General features: G+C 46.8%; 1 protein-coding gene across 4 annotated transcripts in view; it reads left to right on the plus strand.

The window, feature by feature from the left end:
• The first annotated feature begins 3,756 nt into the window (after nt 1-3,756).
• The window catches only part of Ppm1f (protein phosphatase, Mg2+/Mn2+ dependent 1F), a 42,179-nt gene continuing 18,983 nt past the window's right edge, over nt 3,757-26,952 (plus strand). The window contains exons 1-4 of one of the 4 annotated variants that reach the window (XM_045132473.1): nt 3,795-3,860; nt 4,504-4,532; nt 11,809-12,077; nt 18,874-19,007. In XM_045132473.1, the coding sequence (XP_044988408.1) occupies nt 11,875-12,077; nt 18,874-19,007 (337 nt within the window). In that variant the 5' untranslated portion in view covers nt 3,795-3,860; nt 4,504-4,532; nt 11,809-11,874. Of the gene's footprint in view, nt 3,861-4,503; nt 4,533-6,632; nt 6,656-11,808; nt 12,078-18,873; nt 19,008-26,952 lie in introns of those variants that run through there. The other 3 variants (XM_004670850.2, XM_045132472.1, XM_045132471.1) reach the window with 3 other exon arrangements.

Here is a 26,952-nt window from a genome sequence, read left to right on the forward strand (position 1 = left end):
TTATGATGGTCTTGTGTAGGTAGTGTCAGGCACTATGAGGTCATGGATATCCAGGCCATTTTGTGTCTGGAGGGAGCACGTTGTAAGGAGTCCTACCCTTCCTTTGGCTTTTACATTCTTTCCGCCACCTCTTCTGCATTAGACCCTGAGCCTTGGAAGGTGTGATCGAGATGTTACTCAGGCACTCCAGTCATTCTTTCCAGCACTGTGATACCTTCTGAGTTGTTCCAAGGTCACTGCCATCTGAAAAGAGAAGATTCTCTACCCAAAGTGAGAGTAGCGTACACTGAAGTCTTAACCATACTGAACTATTAAAGTCCCTTTGCCTTTCTCTGCAATTGTCCCTTGTGTGGAACCCCCCTCTAGGAGACCCCATAGTTGTCCAAGCTGCATTCTGTACTTCTTGTCCCACTGTGTGCTAACCTACCCTGTGGGAACAACTGGACAAGGAAGAAATAAGGTCTGTTGAACCTGAACTGTCCCTTCTGCCCTGGAAATAGGTAAGACTGGTGGTTGCAGTGTGGCTTGGTCTAGGGGAAGCAGGTAGGATCTCACAGACCAGCCCTCTCTTACTCATGGCTCTATTTCTTCAACTAGGATCTGCCTCTTAGTTTCCACCACCTCTGAGTAATTCAATATGAAATCCATCAATGGATTGATCTGATGAGCCAATCACTTCCTCAAAAGTCCAAGCCTTCATGATACATTTGATTCAAATCATAACGACTTCCTTTAAAATGTAGCAAAATGGTCTGGAGAGATTTCTTAGTGGTTAAGGTGCTTTCCTGCAAAGCCAGAGGACCCAGGTTCAACTCCCCAGAACCCACATAAGCCAGATACACAAGGTAGCACATGCGTTTGGAGTTTATTTGCAGCAGCTGGAGGCCCTGATGTGCCCATTCTCTCTCAAATAAATAAATAAAGTAAAATATCAAAATGCAGTGCAAGCCTTTAATCCCAGCACTCAGGAGGCAGAGGTGGGAGGATTGCTGTGAGTTTGAGGTCAGCCTGGGAATACAAAGTATGTTCCAGGTCACCCTGGGCTAGAGTAAGACCCCACTTCAAAAAATAAAATAAAATGCAGCATTGCCAGATGAGTACCTTGTTGCAAGCAGCCTGAGAAGTGAGGAATAGGGCTTCCTGAGGTTATTTGCCCCTGTATGTATGGATGCACCAGAATTTCTTGGTGCTGTAATCAAATACCTGGCTTTATGTGGGCAGTTGGGGAATTGAATCCAGAATGGCAGGCTTTGCAAGCAAGTGCCTTTAACTGCTGAGCCATCACCCCAAGCCCATTACTAAGGTTTTTAGAGCCCAAGAATGATATATCCTATCTCTAAGATAGGTGATGTGGGTTGGTGTAATGAGAAAGAGGTATTTGCATCAACCTGCAGAGGACTCAGAACACCTGCAAAAGAGTATTTAAGGGTAGTCCTGTCAGAGTGGAGGACGTGGGGCTGAGCTCCAGGCACTGTCCACACACCCAGGGGGACACTGTGCTGGAGAAAGAAATGTGAACGAGGCTAGATAGAGTGGGTGGCACAGAGATGACTTTCACAGGCGTGAAAGGCAGGAGCTGAGGCGAAGTGAGATACAGACAAGGAGACCATGACAGCGCTGACAGCAACCTCAGCCCTGGTAATGTCACTGGCATGTCCTTGTCCTGGAGCTCAACACAGGCCACTTCCTGGTGCCCAGCTTTGTCATCATCTCTAAGCCACCAACCTCAAAAGGAATTGGTGCTTCAATGGGTTCTAAAAAGTGGCCACCACATTAGCCAGGCGTGGTGGTGAATGCCTTTTAATTCCAGGACTCAGGAGGCAGAGGTAGGAGGATTGCCGTAAGTTCAAGGCCATGCTGAGAATACAGTGACTTCCAGGTCAGCGGGGGGGGGGGGGGGGGCCTAGAGTGAGACCCTGCCTTGAAACAACCCCCCCAAAAAAGAAGTGGCCACCACATTGAGAGATCTACAGAGGGGTGAACCAGGACCCTGCTTGGTCACTGCCTAGCGGACCCATCCTGCAGCCCAGATGGTTTTCTTTCAAACCAGCCATCTGCTGGTTCTCCAGACTCCTGGCTTCCCTGAAACTCTCCAGTCAGTGAAGCCTCCCGAAGAGAGACCTTAGATCCTGAGAAGGACTCAGAACCATGTGAAGACCTGCTAGGTGGGCAGAAACACAGTAAGACCTGAGGGCTTGTTCTTCACAGAAAATTAAAAATTAATGGCAGGGGAAGGGGATGTAAACTCAGTTGGCAGAGTCCTGGCTTAATAAGAACAAAGCCTAGTTCAATTCTGAGCGCCACATAAACGGTGTGGTGATACACACCTGTATTCAGTCGCAAGCACTTGGAAAGTGAATGCATGAAGATCAGGAGTTCAAGGTCATCCTCAGGTACATACTGAGTTTGATGACTGCTGCCTCAAAAAATCCAACTACATGCACACACTGGCATTGATGTGAAAATGTTCTAATAAGTTGTATGAGCCAGGCATGATGACACACACTTTTTAAGTATTTTATTTTTGTTTATTTATTTGAGGGGGACAGATAGAGTGAAGGAATCATGCGCCACTTTGTGCATCTGGACTACATGGGTCCTGGGAATCAAACCTGGGTCCTTTGGCTTTGCAGGCAAGTGCCTTAACCGCTAAGCCATCTCTCCAGCCCTGAATTTTTTGTTTTGTTTTGTTTTGTTTCTCAAGGTAGGGTCTTACTCTAGCTTGGGCTGACCTGGAATTCACTATGTAGTCTCAGGGTGGTCTTGAACTCAGCAATCCTCCTACCTCTGCCTCCCGAGTGCTAGGATTATGATTATAGGCCTGCGTCACCATGCCCGTCTTCTGAAATATTTTTTAAAGATTTTGTTTATTTATTTATTTATTTATTAGAGAGAGAGAATGGGCACACCAGGCCCTCTAGCCACTGCAAAAGAATGGGCCACCATGGGCACCTGGCTTATGTAGGACCTGGGGAATCAAACCTGGGACCTTCTGCTTTGCAGGCAAGCATCTGGACTGCTAAACCATCTCTCCAGTCCTGAAAATATTTTTGATGTGAAAATTTCATAATATATATTAAGTTATTTTCTTTGACCTAAAAGTTTTCTCTTGGGGCCTGGAGAGATGGCTTAGAGGTTAAGCGCTTACCTGTGAAGCCTAAGGACCCCGGTTCGAGGCTCGATTCTCCAGGACCCACGTTAGCCAGATGCACAAGGGGGCGCATGCGTCTGGAGTTTGGTTTGCAGTGGCTGGAAGCCCTGGCGCGCCCATTCCTTCTCTCTGCCTCTCTCTCTCTGTGTCGCTCTCAAATAAGTAAAAATAAACAAAAAAAAAAACTAAAAGTTTTCTCTTTTTGTTTTGTTTTTTACCTTATGACCTTCAAAGAAAACATTTCTGTGACCCTCTTAAGTTTGAAAATTAATGCTAACACAGTTGGGCTAGAACTGCACCTCCTGCCCGTGATGGGTTCCCTGCCAGCACTGGGCTGTCTGGGGTAGCAGCTCTGCTCTGCCGCTTGCCACCTGTTTACTGCGCAAATTGCTTGATTTCTGGACCGTGTGAGATTAAGATGACTTTCCCCTGCCTAGCTGCCCACTCAATCCGCTCTGGAGAAGCCCCGCTAGTGAGGGTGGGGCACAGGTGTCAACTAAAACAAGAGCGCCGCGCGCCCGCCAGGGGGCAGCAGCGGCCCCGCCCCGCCCGCGCTGTGGCCCGACTGCGCCTGCGCACAGCCGGCGGCGGCTCCCAACGGGAAGTGGGCGGGGCGGGGCGGGACGGGCCCGGACTGCTCGTGGCAAACGCCGCGGCAGGGTGGCAGGTGAGGCAGAGAGGACTTGCGGGTGGAGGTGCGAGGACGAGGGTGAGTGTCCTGTGGGGACCGGGGTGCGCGAGGGTAAAGTGAGACCGAGGTGCGAGCTGGCAGGAAGGCCCAGACGAGGGGGTCGCGCACGGGGCGGCGAGGCAGTCGGAGGGAGCTCGGGAGAGGCTAAGGGCCGTAGAGCGAGGACCGGGAGGTCCGCCGAGTAGGGGCCGCCGAGGGCGGGGAGGGAAGACTGCTGAGGGGTGACACACCCCCATTTTCGAGGCTCCACCGGGAGGGAACCTGTGGCCAGGTCCATTGCCGCCGACCCCCCCCCCCCCCCGCGGCCGGGGTCACAACTCTGAATGCTTGGCCCTTGGCGCCCGAGTGTATTCACAGTGGGTGTTTCGTTCAACGTCCCGCTTGGTGTAGCTCCATTGTGTTAGAGCCTCAGGCATAGGCGCCTGGGGCTCCACCACTGCAGCTGTGCAATCCCACCCAAGCCCCTAACCTATCTGCAGTTAGAGAATGGTACTGAAAATGGTAGGGAGTTTTGCACAGGACCTAACACCTGGTGGGGCCCAGTGGATAGCAGTAGATCACACCAAAGCTTCCACTATGTGCCAGGCCTCAGGCTGCATAGCTTGCCCACAGTGACCACTCCGTCTTTCTTCTGCCTTCATGCTTGTCACCTGGACAAAAGGCCAGAGACTTTCACCACAAGGGACTTAGGTAGGATCTGTTGAAAATATCAAGCCTGTTAAAGAAATTATGGTTGCATGATTGCGTGTGCTTCGTGCCACAGAAGTATACATTAGAGATGGTTAAAGAGGGGACTGGGTCGGGCGTGGTTGCGCATGCCTGCCTTCAATCCCAGCGCTTGGGAGGCAGAGGGAGGATCACAGAGAGTTCAAGGCCATTCTGAGACTACATAGTGAATTCCAGGTCAACCTGAGCCAGAGTGAAACTTACCTCAAAAAGCCAAAAATAAGGGGGGGGGGAGGGATTGGGTATAACTTGAATAGAGTGCACGCCTAGTATGAATAAGGCCTTAGGCTTACATTTTTTGAGGCACAATCGCATTTCTAGCCCAGGCTGACCTACTCTGTGGCTCCAAGCTGTCCTTAAACTCACTGTCACCCTCCTACCTCAGCTTTCCAAGTGCTGGCAGTAAAGGCGTGCACCACAACACCAAGGCTGTTTTGTGTTTTTGAGGCAGGTTTCACTCAATAGCCCATTAGCATGGAACTCACTATGTAGCCTAGGCTGGCCTCAAAGTGGTTGTGATTCTTCTGATTTATCCTCTCAAGTGCTGGGATTACAGGCATGAGCCACCACACTTAGCTAAAATGATATTTTTTTTAATTTATTAATTTGAGAAAGAGACATATATCTTATGTGTATATATGCATATATATATAGAGAGAGAGAGAGAGAATGAGAATGAATATGAATGGACATACCAGCGCCTCTAGCCATTGCAAAACAACTCCAAATGTATGTGCCATCTGGCTTTATGTGGGTACTGGAGAATCTAACCTAGGTCATTTGGCTTTGCCAGCAAGCGCCTTAACTGCTAAGCCATCTCTCCAGCCCTAAAATAATAAATTTCCCTTTCCCTCAATATATGTACAAAATATATATAAACTCTATTTTTCCATATATGGGGGAAATGACCTAATTGAGATATTGAAGGATTTACATCAAACTATTCCCAATCTATTATTATATTATGTATGCGTAAGGAATAAAAGTACCCAGGACTAAGGATATACCTCAGTTGATAAAGTGCTTGCCTAGCATACTTGAAGACCTGGGTTTGAACTCCAGCACCCCATAAACTGAGAGTGGTAGGTAGCACATATGCCTATAATCCCAGCACGCAGGAGGTGAAGGCAGGATGATCAGAAGTCATTCTCAGCTACATAGCAAATTTGAGCTCAGCCTGAGTTACATGAGATCTGTCAAAAATTGTTTATTTTATTTATTATTTATTTATTTATGGTCTTTTGAGGAAGGTTCTTACTCTGGCTCAGGCTGACCTGGAATTCACTATGTAGTCTCAGGGTGGCCTCGAACTCAAGGCGATCCTCCTACCTCTGCCTCCAGGGTTCTGGGATTAAGGACATGCGCCACCACACCCTGCTTTTTGTTGTTGTTGTTGTTGTTGTTTTAATTTTTTATTTATTTGAGAGCGACAGACACAGAGAGAAAGACAGATAGAGGGAGAGAGAGAATGGGCGCGCCAGGGCTTCCAGCCTCTGCAAACGAACTCCAGACGCGTGCGCCCCCTTGTGCATCTGGCTAATGTGGGACCTGGGGAACCGAGCCTCGAACTGGGGTCCTTAGGCTTCACAGGCAAGCGCTTAACCGCTAAACCATTTCTCCAGCCCTGTTGTTTTTGAGGAAGGGTCTTGCTCTACCCCAGGCTAACCTGGAATTCACTGTGTAGTCTCAAGCTGGACTCAGAATCACCATGATCCACCTACCTCAGCCTCCCAAGTACTGGGATTAAAGGCATTGCATCACCAGGCCTGGCCAATATATATATTTTTAAACTTTTTAAAAATATATTTTATTTTTTTTTATTTGAGAGAGAGGAAAAAAATGGGTGCACCATGACCTCCAGCTGCTGGAAATGAACTCCAGATGTGTCTAGGTCCTTTAGCTTTGCAGGCAAGCACCTTAACTACTTAGCCGTTTCTCCAGCCCAATTTTTTTTAAAAGAAACAAATGAGTTCCCATTGGTAGAAAAATATAAACAGTGAGTACAATGCTTTGCAACAGCAGTGATGCAATTTCCTTTTCTCAGGATTGCTGTTTTTTTCATTACTCAGGTTCTGAAGTTAAATAAGGTAAGTACTTTGTCTTAGTACCACTTGAAAAATGCCATGATACCAGTGTGTTCTTTGAGCTTGTAATTCCAAACTGATAAAGTAGAGGGAAATAAATATTTAAGATTTAAAAATACAAAAGATAAATAAAGCTTTTGTCAGGTGCCAGCCAAAGAGTCACAGACCCACGGAGGACAATTTGTTGTACTTCTAAGGGGCTGACAAAGATGTCAGCAGAGCCTTCTGCAACAAGATCTTACAAGGGTTATAGAACAGGACCAGAGAAACTTCAGTATTAGTCCAGATGAGGGGCTGTCCTGGGGCAGTGGGCATAGAGATGAAAGGAGGGGCTTCAAGAGAGCCAAGGCCTTCAAGAGAGCAGGTGACCAGTAAGGGGTGGACCAGGGTTAGGCAGGATAGAATGATCTCTCAGGGGCCAGTTCCCCACTAGGAGCCCCACTTAGAAATTTTGGCAAGCCTCCTTAACCTTTATGCCACAGCCTGCACCTTAAAGTGGAGATAACCAAGCAAAGCTATTAGGAGACTAAAAGGGGTAATATGAGGTGAGTGCTCAGAGCAGAAACAGCACCTCAGGAGGCTCATGGCTCGCTATGCCTGGCATCACCATCACTCCCAGCTGATGAGGAGTGCAGACAAGTGCCAGTCCTGTAGCCAATAGAAACTATCCAAGGATCACATTTGGCCCGACCAGTCAAGACAGGCAGTAGAGAGAGATCAAGAGCTCATCCCTCCCATAACCCACAGGTTGTTGACTGGTGGCTTATACTCATGTCCCTCCCATTCTGAATTCTTTATGGGACCCCAGTGAAATCAAATAGCTCTATGCCAGACTCAATGCCCTCCGTTCCTACCCTAGACCTGTGTCTCCACAGACTCCTCTGTCCAGCTGCTTCCTACCAGCCAGCTACCTCAGTTCATCCCAGAAATGCAGTGTCACTTGATGCTCCTTCCTCCACTGTCTGTATGCCTTTTTCTGCACATCATGGCCTTGTCAGGGCAGGGTTGTTTTGCTTCTGTCCACAAGACTTACATCAGATTTGCGAGTTTATTGGAGAAATGGAAGAACAAGAAATAATAATACTAAGCTGAGCTCCAAGGAATGAAAACCATGGTTTTGTTCTTTTCCTTACCTCTGGCCCAAGCCACATGATGCAGAAATGAGTCTAGGTGGCCTCAGAATTGGCAGAATGGCTCTGGGAAGTCTGCCTTTCTAGTGGAAGTGAGCAGTTGGTGCAGATCCTGAGAGCAAGCCAGCAGATGCAGGCAGAGCCTTACATAAGAGCATTGTCATGTTGTGCTGAATAGCCTTGCCATCCAGACCTCACCATGAATAGGGCAGATAGTCTTAGGGGCCATGCCAGGTCCTAACCTCAGGCATGGAGCACAAGGCAGTGAGCAGGTGGAGAGCCCGACACGTGTAGGGCTTGCTAGCATTGGGACTGTAGTACTCAAATGCAAGGAGGAGAGGACCGGGCTTCAGGGGAAACAGGTGGACCGAGGGCAGGAAACACCCTCAAAGGTAGCAGGTATGTCAGAAGCAGGTGGGATGAAACATGGAGGGTCTTGAATTCTGTACATGAAGGTAGGACGTTATGCAGTGGGTAGAGTTTTTACCAGTTGGGGCTCTGTGTATAGTCTGGGTATGGCTGTGCTGTCCTTTCACTCTGGCCCAATCACAAGTTTATGTGAGCTCATTGAAGGCTGCTGGAGAGTTCAGTGCCTTTAAGTAATGTAGAATTACAGAGTGTTCCAAATGCTGATGCATTTGAGGGAAGCTCTGTATTATTCACACTTCCATCCCTTTACACCAGGAGGCCATAGCAGTTGGTGGTGGGTGGAGTGCACAACATGACACTTAGCCTAGTCCTGTGCTCCCAGGTGCCAAGCTTGCTGGGAAATTCACACCATCTTGTTCTTTATGCTCTGCAGCACTGCTGGCTTCCCCTTCTTTGTTTGCCCTCCTGACACCCCTGGCCAGGGCTCACAGCTGCATTTAGTTCCCCTTTTTCAGTCTTACTTTGTTTTCCCTATTACTTACGTGTGTGTATAATTGTGTCTATAGATGTGTGCATACCATGGCACACATGGGCAGGTTAGAGGACAACCTTGGAGTGTTGATCCTTTCCTTCCACCTTGTTTGAGACAGCGTCTCTTGTTTTTGGCACCATGAATGCCACAGACTTGTTTGGGGTTTGCCTGACTCTACTTTCCGTCGCTTATCAGTATGTTGGGATTGCAGATCCATGGGCCCCCCTGTGTCCAGCTTTATGTGGGTTCAGGGGAACTGGACTCTAGTTGTCAGGCTTGTACAGCAACAGCATTAACCACTGAGCCTTCTCCTCAACCCCCAGTCTTACCTTTTTTTTTTTTTTTTTCTTTTTTTCGAGGTAGGGTCTCACTCTGGCCCAGGCTGACCTGGAATTCACTATGGAATCTCAAGGTGGCCTCGAACTCATGGTGATCCTCCTACCTCTGCCTCCCGAGTGCTGGGATTAAAGGTGTGCGCCACCACGCCCGGCTTCAGTCTTACCTTTTGACTAGAATGCATCTGACCTCTTCTCATCCTGTCCTTTTATTTAAAAAAAAATTATTTTTTAATTTATTTGAGAGAGGGAAAGAGACAGAGTGTGTGTGTGTGAGAGAGAGAGAGAGAGAGAGCATGCACATGCGAATGGATTCAGCTAGGGCCTCCAACTACTGCAAACAAACTCCAGACATATGTGTCACCTTGTGTATCTGGCTTACATGGGTCCTGGGGAATGGAACTGAAGTCCTTTGGCTTTGCAGGCAAGCACCTTAACGTCTAAGCCATCTCTCCAGTCCCTTCCTTTTTTTTTTTTCAAATTTTAATTAACAACTTCCATGATTATAAAAAATATCTCATGGTAATACCCTCCCTCCCCCCAGTCTCCCCCTTTGAAACTCCATTCTCCATCATATCCCCTCTCCATCTCAATCAGTCTCTCTTTTATTTGGATGTCATCATCTTTTCCTCCTCTTATGATGGTCTTGTGTAGGTAGTGTCAGGCACTGTGAGGTCATGGATCTCCAGGCCATTTTGTGTCTGGAGGGAGCACATTGTAAGGAATCCTACCCTTTCTTTGGCTCTTAGATTCTTTCTGCCACCTCTTCCACATTAGGCCCTGAGCCTTGGAAGGTATAATAGAGATACTACAGTACTGAGCATTCCGGTCACTTCTTTCCAGCACCATGATACCTTCTGAGTTGTTCCCAGGTAACTGCCATTTAAAAAGAGATGATTCTCTATCAAAAGTGAGAGTAGCATTAATATAAGGGTATGAACATTAAGAGAGTGCTTACTGGGCAGTTTGATGAGCATAATATATACATTTAGCCAGACAGCAGCAGACATTACACCCCTAGGGCCCATGACTACCACTGTTTTAAGTTTTCAGTATTAGGGATATATTCCCTCCCATGGAGTGGGCCTCCAGTCCAATTAGAGAGCAGTTGGTTTCCACCATGACAGATGTGCCACTATTGTACCTGTTGGCTTATTTGGCCTAGCTGGCCAAATACAAGGCTTACAGTGTCCCCTGTTGAGTATCTTTACTGGTGATTTCTCTTTCTTCCATTGAATTGCATGCAGAATGGCTTCTTCCAGCTTCCTGTCAGCTGGTGTACATAGAGGAGGTTATCAGCTCAGTTCTAGCAGGATTTCTTAGTGGCCTTACAGCCCAAGTATGTGGAGTCTTCAGCAATAGGGTCATACCATCCTTTTTTTTTTTTTTTTTTTTTCCTTGAGGTAGAGTCTCTCTCTCTAGCCTGGGCTGACCTGGAATTCACTATGCAGTCTCAGGCTGGCCTTCAACTCCCAACGATCCTTCTTTTTTAAAAAATAAATTTTTTTTGTTCATTTTTATTTATTTGAGAGTGGATGGGGGGGGAGAGAGAATGGGCATGCCAGGGCTTCCAGCCACTGCAGACAAACTCCAGACTCATGAGCCCCCTTGTGCATCTGGCTAATGTGGGTCCTGGGGAATCGAGCCTTGAACCGAGGTCCTTAGGCTTCACAGGCAAGTGTTTAACTGCTAAGCCATCTCTCCAGGCCCCCAACGATCCTTCTACCTATGCCTCCTGAGTGCTGGGACTAAAGGCATGCACCACCATGTGCCCACTTCATCCTATTCTTTGCCTTTATACTCTATCTTTTTACTTGCTTACTGTGGTGGTTTGAAAGCAAAATGTCCCCTGTGAGATGAGAACTTGATCTGTAGTGCTTTGGGTAACACCTAGGGCCTGGCAGCTACTAAGCTCTCAGCATCTCTAAAGATGCAAGAAGAAGCTTTAGCCCATGTCCTTAGCCAGGGTCAGAGCTCTGAGGTTTTCTAAGCTTATGGTTCACTCCTCTTATTGGAGAACATTGAAGAGGTTTGACTACATTGCCAAACATCCCCCATCCTAGGCTGACCCTCTGCTTCCCCACCTTCCCTCAGGCAGCCCCATGGCATCTGAGGAATCTTCCTGCTTCTGCTTTGCTCCATCTCCCAAATTGCCTTGCCTTAATGGCCCTGTATGTTCACTTCTTTCCCCCACCATCTTGTTAGCCCAGGACATGTCCTTTCTCTCATCTGATCAACTTCCAAGCACATAGACATGCCACATCACCTCTAACCCTGAGCCCTCGTGGCTGTTGGATCTACTTGAATTCCTTTTACATGCCTCAGTGACCTGGTTCTGGTGTCCCTTTCTTGCTTGCCTCTAGTCACAACAGTCACCGTCTGCTGGGAATACAGTTGCCTTCCTCGTGCATCCCTAGAGATGCTGAGAACTTAGTAGTATCCACACCCTTGGTATTGCCTAAAGCACTATAGATCAATTCCTCATCTCACAGATTTTAGCACCAAGGCTTGCCTTCTGCCACTTCCTTACTTGTCCACATAGAGTGTTCCTTTAACCGTCTCCTGAGACTGTTCTTCAGCCTGCACATGTTCCCCTGGGTAGACCCATGTAAGATTGCTAGCAAGGACTTTCACTCCACTTACTACTTCTCCTTGACCAGTGAGGCCCAGGGCTTGATAAGGTGTCTGAAAATATTGTTCACAGGTGAATGAGACAGAGCAGGACACCTGTACTCTGCTCTGTGTGGCACCTGTCACCCTGTGATCTTGCTGACTAACATCTATCTCCAGAGTGAAGGCTGACTGGAGACCATCTTACCCTAGCCTGGCTGCAAGCCCTGCTGGAATGCGCTGAGCATGGCATCGGGAGCCTCAGAAAACAGCAGCCAGAAGGCTTTTGGTGCAGAGATTCCAGACTTCCTGGACACACTCCTCCAAGACTTCCCAGCCCCATTGAGCCCAGAGAGTCCTTTGCCATGGAAGGCCCCTGGGACAGCACTGAGCCAGGAGGAAGTAGAAGGCGAGCTGGCTGAACTGGCAATGGGCTTCCTGAGCAGCAGGTAGGTCTGAGCTGCCTTGGAAGGGAGGAGCTGGGCTGGGAGGCATGGGGTGTAGTGTGTCACATGCAGACCTTGAATCCACCATGAAAGCAATGTAGTTGTTCTCTTATCCACACATGGGGGCAGGGTATATTCCAGGGTACCTAATAGAGTCCTGACAGCTCTGAAAGTGCTGAGCCCTATAATTCCATGACATTTCCTTCTAAGTAAGCACATACTCCCACTGTGGCTGCAACTTTTGCTCTTTCAGATGTGATAACAACACTAGCCCAGGTTCCTTTTCCCTCTTTTGCATCTCAACAGATAAAGATTTGTTCTTACATAAATCTTAGCAGTCTTATCATAGTCTCTTCTGTCCTTAAGTCTAGAACCTCCACCATGGCTTTTCTTTGCTATGTCTGAATTGTAGCATTACTACTCTTGTGCTTTGGAACGATTAATAAGTAAAATAAGGGTTTCTTGAGTACTGCCATACCACAACAGCTGCTAAATGACTAATAGGCGTGTATACTGGCAAGGATGAGTCATGTTCCAGGAGAGACAAACACAGGGTACACGTCCTTCATAGAATTTAGGATGGTGCACACTTTAGAAGTTACAAATTGCTTATTTATGAAATTTTCCATTTAGTATTTTCAGACCATTGTTGGTCATAAATAACTGAGACATCAGAAAGCATAACTCTTGAGGAGGGTGTTGCTTGATTGCTGTCCTGTGGCTGTCATAACCAAGTACCACAAACTGAGCACTGAAAGTAGAAATTTGTCCTCTGGCAGTTATGAGGGCCAGAAGTCCAAAGTCAGGGTTTGGGAGGGCCTTTCCCTGCCTGTGGTGGTTTGATTCAGGTGTCCCCCATAAACTTAGGTGTTCTGAATGCTAGGTTCCCAGCTGATGGAGATTTGGTAATTAATGTCTCCTGGAGGGAGTGTATTGTTGAGGGCAGGCTTAGGGTTGTTATAGCTAGTTTCCCCATGCCAGTGTTTGGCATACTCTCCTGTTGCTACAGTACACCTTATGTGGGCCAGGGGGTGATATCGCCCTCTGCTCATGCCATCGTCTTCTCCTGCCATCATGGAGCTTCCCCTCAAGCCTATAAGCCAAAATAAACCTTTTTTCCACAAGCTGCTCTTGGTCAGGTGATTTCAACCAGCAATGTGAACCAGACTGCAACAGTAAAGTGGTACTGAGGATTGGGATTGCTGCTAGACACCTGACTGTGTGGCTTTGACCTTCTGGAGCTGATTTTCAAGAGGAATGTGGAAGGATTTGTAACCTTGGCCTAAGAGAGATGCCTTGCAGTGCTGTAAGTACAGCTTGATGGACTGTTCTGGTCAGAGTTGAAAGGCCTGAATGCAGTAAGAACTATGGACTGTGAGGTTTGGCTTATGAGGGTAAGAAGGAGCTTTGCCTGGACTGGGCTAGCAGCTTGTGTGAGACTTGCTATTATGCCTGGGTCCTGAAAAGTTGTACAGGGTTGCTTTGTGTAGAAATGAACTGGTGTGAGCAGAGAGATATGGCACCAAAAGAAAAATCTTTGGGTGAACTGTTGCCCATTCAGCTGCAACTGAGAGATTGAGACTGGGCTAGCTGACCTGCGCTGGGGCAACAGGAAGGGGTCTGAGTGCCTAAGGAGTGTCCTATTCTTCAAAGTCTGCTTTATTCACCCCTGAATTAACAAATTGGCACCCTACCTGGTATTGTGGAGTATAAGAGATGCAGGAAAGAGAGGGTCATTGAGGTTGCAACACAGTCTTGTGTTTTGGAAATGGCATGGGCAGTGTGAAGCAGGTTTTGTTGGTTGCCTGCATGGAGGCCCCATGGGGCCATGAGGATGAACTGTGACTTTCAGTGGAGAACCAGTGAAGATGCTGGGACCCCGAGATGGCGGCCAAAGAGAGCTGCTGGCCCCAGTGAAGTTTTTCAGTACTGTGAGTAGCCTAGCTGGAGGAGTGGAAATGGAACTCCAGAGACTTGTTGCTGATTAGAATTATTGGACTTGGCGATTTGTCACTGGCTAGTGTTGTTGGACTTGAAGCTACAGAGTCTGATGTTTGCCTTGATTGTTTTAAATCTTATATTGGCTGGATGTTTCTTTGCTATGCCCAGTGCCACCTTCTGCAGTGTGAATGTTTATTCTGTGCCATTATGGGTTTTTTTGAGGTTATTTTTTGATATTATGGCTCAGTTAAAAGATCTTGGACAAGCCAGCCATGGTGGCGCACGCCTTTAATCCCAGCACTCAGGAGGCAGAGGTAGGAGGATCGCTGTGAGTTCAAGGCCACCCTGAGATTACATAGTGAATTCCAGGTCAGCCTTGGCTAGAGTGAGACCCTACCTCAAAGAAAAATAAATAAATAAATAAAAGATCTTGGACTTTGGGGACATATGAACATCATTGGAGCCCAGGGCATCACAGGACCTGTAAAGTGGGACCTCAGTGCAGGAGAGGGACAAGCCACAGCAGCAGAGGTTGAAAGGGACTCTGGTATAAGCCTTTGTTTCTGTGGGCAGGAGGGGGCAGACGAGGGACTTGCTTAGGGGACACATATGAAAGAGATTGGTATTCCTTTACCTCAGTGAAGTGGGAGGAGGAGGGGTACTGAGGACACTGCTAGCTACCAGTAACAGCAGGTGACCTGCTTCAGAGGTGGGCTAAGCTGGAGTTACAGCTTAAGATGTGGGGAGAATATTGCAGAACCAGACGTCAGTGGAGCTTGGAAGTGATGAGAGAGGAACCAGGACATGTTTGAGGTACACACTAGTAATTAATGGGTAAGGGGCAAAGCTCCCTGAGTTGGAAGCTAGAGGGGTGACACAGAGCTCCTCAGGGTCCTCCTTAGACTCTATGCATCTACTGTGACAACAGACCCTAAAAAATGTAGTATTTTTAAGGTCCTCTTCTTTTCTTTTTTGTTTTGTTTTTGTTTTCTTGAGATAGGATCTCACTCTAGCCCAGGCTGACCTGGAATTCACTGTGTAGTCTCAGGGTGGCTTTGAACTCACAGCGATCTTCCTACTCTGCCTCCCGAGTGTGGTATTAAAGGCGTGTACCACCACGTCCTGCAAGGTCTTCTATTTCATTTTATTCTTTTCTAGCATTTTCTCTTTCATGTAGACATGGGTAGATGTCGTCATCACTTGGGGTCTGCACCTCATATATAATCTACATCATGTACAACTAACCACAAGCACTTTCACTGGCACGTGTGCATAACACAGGGTCATGTGTGCCTCACAGATCTTCATTCTCTGTTTCCTGTCCCAACAGACCAAGTTAGGTTTGTGTGTATTAATGGGCTTTGAGTATATTGGTCCATGGCTCCTTTTCAGATTTTTAAACATTTTATTATTTTTTTAAATATTATTTTGAGGCAGAGTCTCATTATCCAAGCTAATCTGGAACTTACTCTGTATGAGGTCAGACTGGCTTCAAACACAGCAGTGCTTCTACTTCATCCTCCCCAGTAAGTGCTGGGATTAAAGGCATATGCTCCTATGACTGGCCTTTTTCAGATAAATGGTTTTTTGTTTGTTTTTTGTTCATTTTTATTTAGTTAGTTGAGAGTGACAGAGAAAGATGCAGGTAGAGAATGGATGTGCCAGGGCCTCCAACCACGGCAAACGAACTCCAGACACATGCACCCCCTTGTGCATCTGGCTAACATGGGTCCTGGGGAATTGAACCTCAAACCAGGGTCCTTAGGCTTCACAGGCAAGCGCTTAGGTGCTAAGCCATCTCTCCAGCCCTTGTTTGTTTTTTTGAGGTAGGGTCTTGCTCTATAGAGCCCAGGCTGACCTGGAATTCACTTGGTAGTCTCAGGGTGGCCTTGAGCTCATGGCAATCTGCCTACCTCTGCCTCACAAGTGCTGGGATTAAAGACATGTCCACCACACTCAGCTCTGTGTATATACAGTGGCTGGAGGCCTTGATGTGTCCATTTTCTATATATATGCTGCTTCCTCCCTCCCTCTCTCTCAAATAATTTTTTTTTGGGGGGGGGGGTTTGAGGTAAGATTTCACTCTAGTTCCTGCTGACCTAGAATTCACTATGTAGTCTCAGAGTGGCCTCGAACTCATGGTAATCCTCCTATCTCTGCCTCCTGAGTGCTGGGATTAAAAGTGTGTGCCAACACACCCAGCAAAATTTTTATTAAAAAGAGAAAGAAAGAAAGATGGGCTGGAGGGATGGCATAGTGGTTAAAGAGTTTGCCTGCAAAGCCAAAGGACCCAGGTTTGATTCTCCAGGACCCACATTAGCCAGATGCACAAGGGGGCACACACATCTGGAGTATGCAGTGGCTGGAGGCCCAAAAATTTTTTTGAAAATAGGCTGGAAAGATTGCTTAGCAGTTAAGGCAGTTGCCTGTGAAACCTAAGGACCCAGATTTAATTCCCCAGTCCCCAGGTAAGGCAGATGTACAAGGTGGCACATGTGTCTGGAGTTCATTTGCAGTGGCATCTTTGCATCCCCAAGCAGTGCACAGCATATGTTATAATTATCTAGTTGTGGTTTTCCTCTCTTACCATTTTTTTTTATTTTTTTTTATATATATATATTTTGTTTTTTGGTTTTTCGAGGTAAGGTCTCACTCTGGCCCAGACTGACCTGGAATTCACTATGGAGTCTCAGGGTGGCCTTGAACTCATGGCGATCCTCCTACCTCTGCCTCCCGAGTGCTGGGATTAAAGGCATGCGCCACCACGCCCGGCGTCTCTCTTACCATTTTGTTGACTCCTTGTAACCCCAAGGTACCTTTCTAGAGCATCCTCTGACCAAGTTTAGGAGCAGAATCAGGGTAGGCATTCGTGGTGTAGTAGCAGGACTGAGGGCCTCCAAGTCATATCCATGGGTATGACCCTGGGTGAGGTGTGAGCCATTTCCAGGAAGGGGGTGCTAGTGGGTATAGGTCAGGCATTGTCTCCATCTCCGTGGCTGGAAACTTCTTTCCTGCCCCCAATCGTAGCAGCAGCAGCCAGTGGGCAGCAAGCCGAAGTATGACCTCACCCAGACCAAGAGCAGGAGCCTTCCTGCCTCACAAAGGGAAAACCCATGGCTGGAAGGAAATACCCAACGGCAAAAGAATTGGCTTCTCATGTCTTGGCTTGTGCACAAATAGATTTTTATTTTTAGGGGGTTTCTGGGACCCAGCCAGGCCTTCTGCATGCTACGCAAGTGCTCTATCAGTGAGCTGTGGCCTACCTCAGCTGGTTGTATGTCAAAGGCATCCAGAAGCTTCTCAATCTCTCATTAAAAAAAACCAAAAAGGCATGATGGCAGCACTTGGGAGACAGAAGTAGGAGTATCACTGTGAGTTCGAAGCCAGCAAGATCCTACCTTGAAAAACAAAACAAACAAAAATCAGGTGTTTACTCTGAGATTCCAAAGACTGTCAGTAGCAGGATCATGCCTGGCTTCTTTTTAAAAAATACTTTATTTAAGCCTGGCATGGTGGTGCACACCTTTAATCCCAGTACTTGAGAGGCAGAGGTAGGAGGATTGCCATGAGTTCAAGGCCACCCTGAGACTACATAGTGAGTTCCAGGTCAGCCTGAGCTAGAGTGAGACCCTACCTCAAAAAACAAAAACCAGGTTGGAGGATCAGATGGGATCGCAAGTTGTGTGTGTGTGTGTGTGTGTGTGTGTGTATTTGACAGAGAGAGAGAAAGACGCAAATAGAATGGATGAGCCACAGCCTCCAGCTACTGCAAATGAGTTCCAGATGCATGTGCCACCTTGTGCATCTGGCTTATGTGGCTCCTGGGGAATCACACCTGGGTCCTTTGGCTTTGCAGGCAAGCACCTTAATGGCTAACACATCACTTCTGTCACCAGGAACCCCTGCCCAGCTCACACTGACTTTAACTTGTCTCTGGACTGTGGTCACTACCACCCCACCAACATTCACCTTCAGCCCATCTTCTGCAGGCTCAGTGGTCTGAGAACTCAATCCAGGCTCGCCCTGTCCCTCTTCAAGATGTACCAATGCCAGAGGCTCCTTATGGCCATAGCATTGCCCACCCCTAGCTTGAGTCTCTCCCACTCTGTTTGCCCAGTAACCCTGAGCTGCACATAGCACCACCTTTATCAAGTGTAGATCATCTGTCAAAATGTAACACCTGGCTCCCACACTCTGGGGTTAGCCCCTGGGGCCATTATAACAAAGCACAAAGACGGCAAACCCTAAACAACAGTCACCACTGTCTCTCAGGATTGAGGCTAGCTGTGCGGGGTGAAGGCATGAGCAGGGCTGGGTCCTTGTGGTCTGGACAGTCCTGGGTATTCCCTAGAGTGTAGGTTCACCCCCATCCCAGGTTTATGTGTGACTGCATATCCACTTTTATAGAAAGGGTCAGTCACATTGAAGCAAGGCTCATTCCACTACCTTGTCCCCTCATCTTTACTGATATCTGCTGTGACTTTATTACAAACTCCATCTGAGGAGTTTTTGGCCTTCATATATATATTGGAGTACAATTGAGCTTATACCACAGCTTGGACCCAGGATCCCCAGCTAGCACTGATACCTCTCTCCCTACCTGAGGCACAAGGGCCAGGTCCCATACCAGTTTGAATGCCAGGGGAGATTCCTGGCCACTGAGGCTTGTGTGCTTTATAGATCCCTCTTCCCAGCAGATCATGTTGCATGATATGTGTCTGCCTTTTGGTGCATATGAACATCCATCCCACTTCTCCGAAGGCAGTGATTGCCTGCTGTTCATAATTATGAACAGTAGTATGAGTGTTGGGCCTAGCTTTAGCTGTAAGTTACACAGCTCCTCTTCACTTCTCCCTAGGAATGCTCCATCACAATTAGCTGCATCTCTGACCCATGAAGCCATTTCCCAGCTGCTACAGACAAACCTTTCTGAATTTAAGAAGTTGCCCAAACAAGAAGAGGAGGATGAGGAAGAGAAAGCTCCTGTAACCTGTGAGTGCCTTTTTCTTTCAGATGGACCTAGGGCTTCTTAGCATGACAGACTCAGGCTGACATTGTGGGCAGCATGCTTATCAGGATCCAGGTTCAGAGAAAGCAGAACACAGAGGCTGGAGGCCAGAAAGGAAAACTGTGACCATCCATGCTCAGGTCAGAATGGACCAGTGAGGTGGATAGGCACCATACACCACCTAGGTCCTATCTCACTTAAGCTTCAGAACCATTGGAAGTGAATTATGCTTGTCCTATTTTACATATGAGAAATCTAGCAACAATAGAGGCTTGCCTGCCTAAGTGCTCCTGGGTTAGTGGGCCAGGTTCTAGAACGTCAAGGCACAGCCAAAAGAGCTCAGAAACAGAGAATGATGGGCTGGAGAAATGGCTTAGTGGTTAATGCACTTGCCTGCAAAGCCAAAGGACCAAGGTTTGGGTCCCTGGGACCCACTTAAGCCAGACGCACAAGGTGGAGCACATGTCTAGAGTTTGATTGCAGAGGCTGAAGGCCCTGGAATGCCCATTACCCCCTCCCTCTCAGGAAAAAAACAAAAAAACAAAAAAAAACTGAATGAGTGCCAGGAGGCCTGCAAGGCCATTTGGCAGAAGATCTGATTCTATGATTCTAAGAATGCAAAGCTCTTATTCTGCATGATTCTGTTTCCTAACTAGTAGTTTTTATTGTATTTCACCAAGGTGTTGGTTTGTGTTAGACCAAAGGTACTGGAAGGGAAAGAGAAGCTGCAGGGGAGATGCCATGATGGGCCCAGTGCAGCTTGTTTTCCAGCTGTAGGAAACAGAGTTTTCCCTTTTGTCATTTCCTTTCTGTGTCACTTTAAAGTCCACATTAATACATGGGTGGAGAGCTAAGGAACACAGTAGAAGAGAAAAATACATGAAGCCTCTAGTGCCTGCACATGCCAGCTGATCCCGCCTCCAGTTCCCCTACTAGCTTACATCCCAGTATGGCCTTGTCTCCCTGCGTCTGTCCTCAGTGACAGGCAGCCATTGTTCTCTGCAGGCTTCCGGCTTCTGGCAGCTGCCACCAGGGTCCCACAAAGAGAGCACCCCCACCTCCACTTCCAGACAGAACACAGTGTCACCCACTGGTGGGAAGGATAACTGCCATTGCTGGCAAAGCCACACCCTACACCTGGTGCCTATGAAGAAGGGAGGGAACTCCAAGCCTGCACTGCCTTCCCTGTCTACTCCAGAGCTGTGTCATGTAGTCTGGGCTAGTGACCTTGAGCATTTATGCAAGTCGGTGGTCTCCAAGCTACTCTTGCCCAAAAGCATCAGCACAGACTGTTAGACTCACTGCCACAGGCAGAGACATGACTGAAGTGCCTCTGTGCCCACTGCCAGACCCTCCCCAATGACTCTTGTTAAGGGCAGATCTCCAGGCAGGTTCTAAGGCTCAGGACCACAGGCCTTGGCCAGCACAATTGACCCAGGTTTCAGGAGTCACACGGCCAGACTTCTTGTGGGCTTGTCATCCTCATTTGTAATCGCCTTTTCTTGAGTAAGACTCAAGTTCAAACTGTTGATGGAAATAGCGGCACTATAACCTTATCATTGGTGAGGGAACACACACAGCTCCTGAGGAGTTCCCTTCAAATTCCACAAATCCAGCTGGGCGTGGTGGCACACGCCTTTAATCCCAGCCCTCAGGAGGCAGAGGTAGGAGGATCACCATGAGTTCGAGGCCACCCAGAGACTCCATAGTGAATTCCAGGTCAGCCTGGGCTAGAGTGAGACCCTACCTCGAAAAACCAAAAAAAAAAGCAAATCCCACAAATCCATGGTTCATGGCTTCAACATTGAAAAGAATTTCATGATTAGCCTAAATTAAGCAGGGTTGGAGATTTTATTAAAGGTATTTTAGGGCTGGAGAGATAGCTTAGCAATTAAGGCCTGCAAAGCCTAAGGACCCATGTTCTACTCTCCAGATCCCACATAAGCTAGACTTTCAAGGTGGCACATGCATGCAAGGTTACACATGTGCACAAGGTGGCGCATGCATTTGGAGTTCAATTGCAGTGGCCGGAGGCCCTCCTGTGCCAATTCTCTTTCTCTCATAAAAAAATACAAAAAAAAAAGGCTGGAGAGATGGCTTAGCAGTTAAGCGCTTGCCTGTGAAGCCTAAGGACCCCGGTTCGAGGCTCAGTTCCCCAGGTCCCACGTTAGCCAGATGCACAAGGGGGTGCACGCATCTGGAGTTCGTTTGCAGAGGCTGGAAGCCCCGGCGTGCCCATTCTCTCTCTCTCCCTCTATCTGTCTTTCTCTGTGTCTGTCGCTCTCAAATAAATAAATAATTAATTAAAAAATAATAATAAAATTTTTAAAAAATACAAAAAAGATATATATTTTAAAATTTAATTTAATTTTGTTTTTTGTTTTTTGTTTTTGTTTTTGTTTTTCGAGGTAGGGTCTCACTCTAGTCCAGGCTGACCTGGAATTCACTATGGAGTCTCAGGGTGGCCTCGAATTCATGGCAATCCTCCCACCTCTGCCTCCCAAGTACTGGGATTAAAGGCGTGCGCCACCACTCCCAGCTAAAAAAAGATATTTTAATATAGGCTTTCTTCTACTATAGGTGGGAGGGACTCAAAAAGAAAGAAAAGAAAGCATGGGTGTGGGATTCTAGAGGCATTCTGAAAAACTAAGACATGCTGAAGTTGGGGTAGAGCCAGTAGCTCACTGGTTTAAGAGAGATTTAAGGTGGAGTCCCCAAGAGAAATAGAGCATAGTGCAGTATGAGTATGGGTTCCTCCCAAGAGCCTTGCAGTTATATTATCCACATACATCACTTTGGTGGCTCTCAAGTTACATCTCCAAAACCTACTAAGAAACTTTTAAATTCATTTATTCATTAACTTCGTGTTGGGGGGTGTACACAAGTCACAGTATATATGTGGAGGGCAGAAAACAGCCTCAGGGTATTTGGGCTCACCTTCTGAGACAGAGTCTCTTGCTGCCTAAACCATGAGCTTCAGATTGCATCCAGCTTTACATGAATGCTGGGGAACTGAACCTGGACCACTAACTAGGCTTTGTAAGCAAGTACCTTTAACCATTGAGTCATCTCTCCAGCATCTCAAACATTATTTTCCCTTCATTCTCTCTCTCTCTCTTTTTTTTTTTTTTTTTTTTTTTTTGAGGTAGGGTCTCATCTAGCTCAAGCTGACCTGGTACTCACTATGTAGTCTCAGGGTAGCCTTGGACTCATGGCAATCTTCCTCCCTCTGCCTCCCAAGTGCTGGGATGAAAGGCTTGTGCCACCACGCCTAGCCTTTCATCTCTTTTTAAAAATTTTTTTGAAAAAATTTAATCATTTTTATTTATTTATTTATTGGAGACAGAGGAACGGGGACAGAGAGAATGGGTGCACCAGAGCCTCTAGCCACTGCAGATGAACTCCAGACACATGCACCACGATGTGCATCTAGCTAACGTGGGACCTGGAAACTCGAACCTGGGTGCTTAGGCTTTGCAGGCAAGTGCCTTAAGTACGAAGCCATCTGTCCAGCCCTCTTTTTGATAAGTAAGAATATACCATGGCTCTGGAGATGTCTTTGATGGAATTATAAACTGATACAATAAAACCAGGACTTCAGGCTTATATCTGGGAAGAGAAGAGGCCTAAGTAGTTGTGCTGGAATTCTTGCTTCTGTGCTGGCTAAAGGCTTCAGCCAGATCCCTGGGCAAAAGGCTCTTCTCCCTTTTCATTTCCCATAATTTCTCCCTTTCTTTTATAATTTTTTTTTAAATTTTTTATTTATTTATTTGAGACCGACAGACACAGAGAGAAGGACAGAGAGAGGGAGAGAGAGAGAATGGGCGCGCCAGGGCTTCCAGCCTCTGCAAACGAACTCCAGACGCATGCGCCCCCTTGTGCATCTGGCTAACGTGGGACCTGGGGAACCGAGCCTCGAACCGGGGTCCTTAGGCTTCACAGGCAAGCGCTTAACCGCTAAGCCATCTCTCCAGCCCTATAATTTTATTTTTTTATTGACAACTTCCATAATTATAGACAACAAACCATGGTAATTCTCCGCCCCCCCCCCCAGCTCCCACCTCCCCAATTGTTCCCTTTCTGTCTTGCCTCAGCCTAAGGCAGAAGAACAGGAAGCCCAGGTCCAGGTGCCTCATGTGCTCTCGGCCCTAAGCACCAATGGTTTCTAAGAGTACAAAGGAGCCCTCAGCATCACAAAACAATTTTCTATTCTTTTAAAATATTTTTATCTATTTATTTATTTATTTGAGAAAGAGAGACAGATGAAAAGAGTAAGAAGCTGGGTGTGGTGGTGCACACCTTTAATCCCAGCAGAGGTATGTGGATTTGTGTGAGTTTGAGGCCACCCTGAGACTACATAGTGAATTCCACGTCAGCCTGAGCTGGAGTGAGACCCTACCTCTGGGAAAAAAAAAAAAAAAGACATGAACTGTTTTGTCTCATTGAAGCCAACACAGAACTTGCTGCTGTGTTTTTCCTTCAGTGATAAATAAAATGCTTATAAAAGAAGAAAAAAAAAAGAGGGCTGGAGAGATGGCTTAGTGATTAAGTGCTTGCCTGTGAAGCCTGAGGACCCTGGTTCGAGGCTTGATTCCCCAGGACCCACGTTAGCCAGATGTATAGGGGGTGCACACATCTGAAGTTCATTTGCAGTGGCTGGAGACCCTGGCACACCCATTCTCATTCTCTCTCTCTCCCTCTCTGTCTCTCTCTCTCTCTCTCTCTCTCTCTCTCTCTCTCTCTTTCCCTCTCTGTCGCTCTCAAATAAGTAAATAAAAATAAACAAAAAGAAAAAAGAATCTCTGTCAGTAGAATCCTATTACATGTCAAGTTTAGGGATTAACCTCTTTCACTCAGTCTAATTCTATGAAGATGGTCCTAGGTTGTTCTACTTGTCAGTGGTTTATTCTAGTCTATTGATGAATCTATTTATTTATTTATTTATTTTGGTTTTTCAAGGGAGGGTCTCACTTTAGCCCAGGCTGAACAGGAATTCACTCTGGAGCTTCAGGGTGGCCCTGAACTCACAGTGATCCTCCTACCTCTGCCTCCCAAGTGCTGGGATTAAAAGCGTGTGCCACCACATCCAGCTTTAATAGAATCTTAACCCAAGGTATGGTTCGATGACATTTTAACTATTTGCAGGCAGAAGGACATCTGGGCAGAGTCCAGATTTTGGCTATGACAGATGAATTGCTATGAACATACAAGTAGTCGGTCTTGTGTGAACAGTCTTCATTTTTCAGGGATTAATGCCCAAAAGTACAGTTGTGGGTTATGTGGAAGTTACAAGCTTAGTTGTGAAAATCTAGACACACAGGCTGACAGGTGATAGGTAGGTAGGTAGGTAGGTAGGTAGGTAGATAAATGATAGATAGGTAGATGATAGATAGGTAGATGATAGATAGGTAGATGATAGATAGATAGATAGATAGATAGATAGATAGATAGATAGATAGATATAGAGATATAGAGATATAGAGATATAGAGATAGATATATAGATATATTTGTGTATGTGGGCAGGTCAGAGTTTCTTGCCACTGTAAACAAAACACCAGATGCTTGTGCTACTTTCTGCATTTGGCCAGCAGGCTTTTCAAACAAATGTCTTTAACTACTCAACCACTTCCCCAGCCCAGAAAATCATGTTTTAAATTTTTTATTTATTTATTTAATATATTTGAAGAGAGGAAGGTGCAAATAGACAAAATGGGCTCGCCAGGGCTCAAGCCACTGTAAGCAAACTCCAGACGCGTGTGCCACCTTGTGCATCTGGCTTATATGGGTACTGGGGAATTGAACCTGAGTCTTTGGTTTTGCAGGCAAATACCTTAACTGCTAAGCCATCTCTCCAGCCCCAGAAAGTCTTTTTTTTTTTTTTTTTTCGAGGTAAGGTCTCACTCCAGCTCAGGCTGACCTGGAATTCACTATGGAGTCTCAGGGTGGCCTCAAGCTCACGGCGATCCTCCTACCTCTGCCTCCCAAGTGCTAGAATTAAAGGCGTGCGCCACCATGTCCAGCTGGAAAGTCATTTTTAATAACAGCTTAATCAAGCCGGGCGCGGTGGCACACGCCTTTAATACCAGCACTCGGGAGGCAGAGGTAGGAGGATCGCCATGAGTTCGAGGCCACCCTGAGACTCCATAGTGAATTCCAGGTTTCCAGGTCAGCCTGGGCTACAGTGAGACCCTACCTTGAAAAACAAAAAGCAACAACAAAACAAAAAACAAAAAACAAAAAAAAAAAAACAGCTTAATCCTTCATCAAGAGAATAAATATATCAGGGGCTGGGGAGCGGGCTCAGCAGTAACAGTGCTTGCTACATACATAAGCATGAAGGCCTGAGAGGGCCTAATAGATCCTGAGTTTGAGTTCCCAGAACCCACATAAACAGTTGGTCATGGCTATGCATGGCTATAGTACCAGTCCTGTGGAATGTAGAGACTAGAGAATTGCTAGGGCTCATTAGTCTGACCAAAAACAGAAGCTCTGACTTCAGTGAACAGTCCTATCTCAAGGAAATATGTTGATGAGCAGTAGAAAAGGACTCCCAGTATCGTCATCAGCCTCTGCACGAGCTCCACACTCACACACACACCACACACATGTGCTTGCCCCCAACACACACACAGTGGCATAGATCAGAATTCACTTATTTCTTCTGCCATTGGGCATAATTTCCAATTAATGGGCAGTTACCAAACATTGGTTTTTGCGTGTATGTAGTATGTGTGGTGTGCTGGTGTGTGTGTGTTGTGTATTCACAGATATGGGCACACTATATGCTTGCCTCAGGTGCCATGTGGGCTTGCCAGGGGCACCCAGAGGAAGACACCAGGTTTCTGTCTCTGTCACTCACTGCCTGTTTTTTGTTTTTTTTTTTTCTCGTGATGTAGTCTCTTGCAGATTCTGGAGCTGATTTTACAAAAGTCCCAGTAATTCTCCAGTCTCTGCTCCCCCACAGAACTGGGGTTACAGACATACCTGACCATACCCAGAGTGTCCCCCCATGTAGTATCTCACTGTAGCCCAGGTAGCCTTGAATTTACAGTGATCCTCCTACCTCTTCATCCCAAGCACTGGGATTAAAGGTGTGTACCACCACGCCTGGTTTAAAAAATATTTATGGGGCTGGAGAAATGGCTTTAGTGGTTAAGGCATTTGCCTGTGAAGCCAAAGGACCCAAGTTCGATTCCCCAGGACCCATGTAAGCCCAAGGGGCATATACATCTGGAGTTCATTTGCATTACCTACAGGCCCTAATGTGCCCATTCTTTCTCAGTCTCCTCTCCTTTCCTCTTCTCTTCTCTTCTCTTCTCTCTCTTTCTTTCTCTGATTGCAAATCTACAAAGAAAGAAAGAAAATATTTTTGTTGGGCTGAAGAGATGGTTTAGCAGTTAAGGCGCTTGCCTGTTCAGCCTAAGGACCCAGGTTTGATTCCCCAGGACCATGTAGGCCAGATGCACAGAGTGGCTGGCACATGAAGTTCATTTGTAGTGGCTGGAGGCCCTGGTGTGCCCATTCATAGTCGTTCATATTCATTCTCTCCTTCTCTCTCTCTCTCTCTCTCTCTCTCTCTCTGTCTGTCTGTCTCTCAAGTAAGTAAATAGAGAAATAAAATATTTTTTTAATTGTTGGTATGTGTATGAGAGAGAGAGAGAGGGAGGGAGAAACTGGCATGTGAGGACCTCTTATCCAGTGCAAATGAACTTCAGATGCATGTGCCACATTGTGCCTTTGGCTTTATGTGGATAGTAGGGAATTGAACACAGGCCACAGGCTTTGCAAGCAAGTTCTTTTATCTACTAAGCCATGTTCCCAGCCCACACCCAGCTGTTTTAAGTGGGTTCTAGAGATCCAGACCCAGGCAGTCTCAATCCTTCAGGCTCTCATGCTTGTACAGAAAGTATATTTAACTTCTGAACCA

This window comes from Jaculus jaculus, chromosome 13, assembly GCF_020740685.1.
Source record: "Jaculus jaculus isolate mJacJac1 chromosome 13, mJacJac1.mat.Y.cur, whole genome shotgun sequence".
Classification (NCBI taxonomy): Eukaryota; Metazoa; Chordata; class Mammalia; order Rodentia; family Dipodidae; genus Jaculus; species Jaculus jaculus.